At 56.3% G+C, this 4,725-nt stretch overlaps 1 protein-coding gene across 1 annotated transcript in view; it reads right to left on the bottom strand.

The window, feature by feature from the left end:
- Nucleotides 1-4,393, bottom strand: part of DNAAF3 (dynein axonemal assembly factor 3) — a 6,040-nt gene extending 1,647 nt beyond the window's left edge. The window contains exons 1-9 of the mRNA XM_032388785.1: nt 4,323-4,393; nt 4,122-4,210; nt 3,706-3,842; nt 3,244-3,337; nt 1,753-1,910; nt 1,292-1,474; nt 1,051-1,176; nt 827-949; nt 561-687 (exon numbers count right to left, since the gene is read on the bottom strand). Of these exons, the coding sequence (XP_032244676.1) occupies nt 561-687; nt 827-949; nt 1,051-1,176; nt 1,292-1,474; nt 1,753-1,910; nt 3,244-3,337; nt 3,706-3,842; nt 4,122-4,206 (1,033 nt within the window). The 5' untranslated portion in view covers nt 4,207-4,210; nt 4,323-4,393. The remainder of the gene's footprint in view (nt 1-560; nt 688-826; nt 950-1,050; nt 1,177-1,291; nt 1,475-1,752; nt 1,911-3,243; nt 3,338-3,705; nt 3,843-4,121; nt 4,211-4,322) is intronic.
- Nucleotides 4,394-4,725: the final 332 nt, after the last annotated feature.

Here is a 4,725-nt window from a genome sequence, read left to right as displayed (position 1 = left end):
AAGGAAGGAAGGAAGGAAGGAAGGAAGGAAGGAAGGAAGGAAGGAAGGAAGGAAGGGAGGAAGGAAGGAAGGAGGGAAAGAAAAGAAAAGAAAAAAAAGAAAGAAAGAAAAGAAAGAAAGAAAGAGTGGATGGCCCATGGCCATACAGGGTATCCAGATACCCAGGAAGAGCCAGGTTGGGGGACGGTTACAAAAGAGGCACGACCAGAATGGGTGGGTGGGGGGGTCTCCAAAGGTGAGCTGGGACCCAGCACCTTGCTAGAATGTTCTGTCTCTTAGACTTCTGCAGGTAGGATTAGAATTCTACTGTTGGACTTCAGAATGATAACATGGTGTCAGAATTTAGGAAAGAGAGAGAAATACAAAGAAACAAAAAGACAATGTCAGGAATAGGTGGAGATCACTTATTCCGACATTGGAAACCATATTGGTAAGCACTTGCATATTAAATACCTGAATCCCAGGATGGGGGTCTGGGTCCCACTCTTCCCCAGAGGATGATGTGCCCACTTTACCACCCAACTCCCATTTCAAGGGGGTGAGCTGACGCCGACGCTTACGCTCTGGGCTTCCATCCCCGTCTTGGTGCACCTGCTTGGGGTTTCCGAGGGTGTTTCTCGGGCGCCCCCAGGCGGCCACCTCTCGGAACAGCTCCGTCACATTGTGCTGAGTGATCTCACCAGCGGTCTGGGGAGAGAAGGGGGGCAGCCAGGGTGACAAGGCAGGGCCTAGAGCAGGGCCCTGTGCTAGCTTGGATTTCCAGACTGGGTTTAGAAAGTTCAGAGAGGCGGGACCTCCCCCAGCCCCACAACCTCCAGTCACACACCTTGACTGGCTGTCCGTTGCTGGTCCGTAGGAGGCTGTCATCATCCGCTTCAATGCCAAAGGCCACGAATGGCCCCGTGGCGATGTCCCCCCAGTACCCGCGCGCTGCGACACGTTCTCCGTGCTGGGAAAGCAGGGAGAGAAGAGGCAGAGGAGGTCAGTGTTGGAGACCCCGGTTCCTGTGTCCCCAGAAAGGACTGGCCAGGACAGGGAGTGGACACGCACATGACTCAGGAGACGACCGGACGCAAGGGTCCGGTTTGGCACGTGGTAGGCGCTGGAGTCTCTGAGTTCAAAGGCGACTCCCGTGTCCCTCCAACGCCGGAACTCGCGAGTGTGGATGACTCGGGCCTGGGTAGGAGGAGGAATGGACAGAGGTCTAAGCAAATCTGGTATATGGGCCCCCAGCCCCTCCTCCCTCAGTCCCAGGAGTCTGGGCCCCCAGCCGCCCTCCCAGGCCCCTCACCCCGCGGTCGTGCAGCTTCATGTGCAAGTCCCAGTCGCTGACACCGCGCCGGGCGTCGTAACGGGAGCCCAGGTAGTGACGCAGCCTGGAGTCCCAGAGGCGGCTCATGGGGAAGGCCTCGGGCCCCTTCTCCCCGCCGGCCCAGAAGCGGAACACAGCCTCCAGGGCGTCGCGCTCGCGGAACTGCAAGGCCAGCATGCGTGGGGAGACAGCGAGGGAGAGGGGGCTGCAGGGAGAGCTGTTTCTCCCGCTTTACCCTCCCTTCCATCCCAGGGCGTGGGAACCATTCTCCCATTTCTCAGATGAAGAAACTGAAGTTCAGAGAGGAGCAGCCACCCCCTAGGTCACATCCCACACTGGGAGCCGGGGAGCTGGGGCTCGAACTCCATCAACGAAAACCCTTTGGGGCTGCCCATTTCCATTCTTCCCGTGGCCATCCGGATCCTGGGCGGTGACGGCACCTTGAGGGCGTCCAGGCTGAGCCAGGGCAGCTGCTCCGCCAGGCGGTCGGGCTCCGGGACCAGGTGCGCCAGGCGGTTGGCCTGGGCGCGCACGAAGGCGGCCACCTGGGGGCGCAGCAGCGCGTTCCCCCACACCTCCAGGAAGGTCTCGCTCCTCTCTGGGTGGGGGGGAGGGGGGATTAGTGGGGGGAGCAGAGGAGGGAACCCAGAAATGAGACCCGTGTGGATGACGCATACCCTCTTTATAGTAATCTTATTATGTCATAGTCATGTGAGCATTAGGGACACTGGCCAACTCCTCATCCATCCCTCAAACACAAAGAATAACTTACACCTAACCTAGGCCTCCTTCTAGTCTTCCCCACCCTCCAGATGAGCCCAATCCTGAATTTCAAGTTCAAATTTTCCTTGCCTTAAAAAAGAAAACGTTATATATAGATAGGGACGGAGAAGGAGATTTATGCGTGTTAAAATAGTACAGTGTTAAATTGTTCCATTTTAGTTAGGAATCTTACAAGAGAACTATATACCTTTAGTTGTATATACATATACATCTATATCAATGTATCTCTATCAATATGTAAATTGTTCCATTTAGTGGTTTAAGACTCTTACAGAGCTACATACCTCTAGTTAGATCTAGTTGTTTCAGAGCCTTTTACAAGGTGCACTGTGAAATGTGTGCAGTGTACTCTGAATGCTCTGGGCTATTAATGACAACTACCATCCATACTCGTGATAACAATAATCATCACTAAGAGGTACTGAGTCTGTATCATAAGCCAGGAGCTATGCATTTTTTTTTTAACTGAATCCTCACAAGAACTCTATGGGAAAAGAACTTTTAGGATCTCCATTTTATCAATGTAGAAACAATGTAGGCCCAGAAAGGGGCAGGTACTAGCCCCAGCTCACTCAGCAAGCACAGCCTGAATTTGAACAGACTGTCTCAGTCCAGACTTTGCTCGAGGCGTTAAGCCGAAGTCATTGCCACTGAGAAATCATCATCCCTGCGTCCCTGCCCAAGTCCTCCTCCTCCTCCTCCTCCTCCTTTCAGGGCTGCCTCCTCAAGGCAGACTCTCTGAGATTCATGTCTCTAACTGAGGCTACTGCTACTCAGGCCTGTGGGGAGGCTCTGCAAAGGACTGAGCTCAGCACTCAGGCCTGTGGGGAGGCTCTGCAAAGGACTGAGCTCAGCTCGCCAGACCTTCCCCACATCTGGGGGACTCACTACCTCTTAAGAAGTCCTTTGATCTCTTTTGGCCCTCTTGTGTGGTAGGAGGCTTTGAATGCTTACCCTATGGCATGCACTGGGCTGAGAATTTATGTGGATTTTCTTCTGGGATTCTCTCAATGGCTCTAGGAGATGGTATATTTTTGTACAGGTGGGAACAATGACCAAAATGTTTAATAGTACCATTGAAATGCCAGAATCCCTGTGGGCAGGGGGAAGAGGCTGGGGGGCAGAATGTCTGGGTCCTTGCAACTGACCTTGCAACCCCATCTTCTCAGGTTCCTCCAAAGCTAGGCTGAAGATCAGCATGTGTCGGGCCACAGCTTCCAGATTATTCTCTAGCACATAGAACTGGAAGGACAGACAGAGCAAAATGATTCTGAGATTTGTGTCCCTAGCTCCTAGGAGATCCAGGAAAGGAAGACCTCAGCCTCCACCCTCCACAGGATCCAGGCATCCTGTACACTGGCCCCCTTCCTTCAAACACAGGAGTCTGGGCACTCAGAACCCTCCTCCCCACCGTTACTCTGGAGACCCAGCCTTTAGGCACTCCCTCCCACTTGAACCCAAGAGTCCCCAACCCAGGAGTTTGCGTCCCCGGCTTCTACCTCCCTCGGACCTAGCAGTCCAGGCCTCCAGCTCCCTTCTCCCTCAGGACTTAGGAATCTGGGCCCTCCTCTTCATCCTCCTCCCTCCACGACCCCATAATCCCAGCTCACATGTAACCTCTTGCTAGGCCAGAGCGCCGCCCGGGCCAGGGTCCGAAGCAGGTGCCGCCCATCCACGGAGCCCAGCAGCAGTACATCTAGCTCGGGGGTCCTGGGCTCTGTATCGCCCCTGGAGTCCACAGGAGGACCTGGCAAGATGACGCAGGCTGGGGTGGTGGCCTGGAGAGCGCCCCCTGCAGCCTCCTCAGAAAGATGGACTACAACTTCCAGCAGGACTCGCACTCCTGGCCTAGATTCTCAAGGGAGCTGTGCCTCTAAGCATTCTGGGACTTGTAGTCCGCAGAGGTCTTTCGGGCTGCCCAGTGAGGGGCGGCTCCACCGTTGGAGCCTCGGGGAACGTTAGCGCGCCGCCTGCCAGGCTGGGAAGGCAGCCGCCTTGTCAGATGTGGTCCTGGGTGGGGACTCACTCTCAGCCTGCAGGTCCAGCGCCGGGGACAGGCCCCACCAGGACACGGAGCCGAAGCCTGCGCCCGAACCTGCCGGTGTGGTCATGGCCCTGCGGAACAGACAGCCTGGGAGTCCCCAGCCATCGTCTCTGCGTCGCTCACCCATGCCCCTCTCACCGCCCCTCCCTTCTCGCCCCTCTCCTCCATGTGACACCCCCTCACCTCTATCCTTCCAGAGACTCCGGGACGCCCCCTCCCTCCCTGCTCGGTGCGGCGCCGCTGTTCTGCACCCCCTACACGCAACTGCCCAGAGCCCCCTTCCTTTTCGACCAACCAGCCAATGGGAGTACGCGGGTTGGCACAGGCGCGATCAACTGACCAATGGAGCGATCGGGACCTGCCTGCTACGAACTTTTGGCCAATGGGAGCGCTCGCGGGAGTGGGGGGGGGGCGTGTGGACGCGGTTGTCATGACGACGGCGCTGGAGGAGAAGGGGCGGAGCCGGGGGAGTCTGGGGCGGGGCCGGGGCGATCCACATTTCTGGGATGGGGGACGTATGAGGCGACTCAAGTTGACCTAGAACGGAACAGAATCTTGATGAATTCAAATTAAAGTGACGCCACCC

The sequence above is a fragment of the Phoca vitulina genome, unplaced genomic scaffold (assembly GCF_004348235.1).
Source record: "Phoca vitulina isolate PV1807 unplaced genomic scaffold, GSC_HSeal_1.0 scaffold52, whole genome shotgun sequence".
Classification (NCBI taxonomy): Eukaryota; Metazoa; Chordata; class Mammalia; order Carnivora; family Phocidae; genus Phoca; species Phoca vitulina.
Note: the sequence above shows the minus strand (reverse complement) of the source record. Positions and strands in the feature narration are given on the sequence as shown.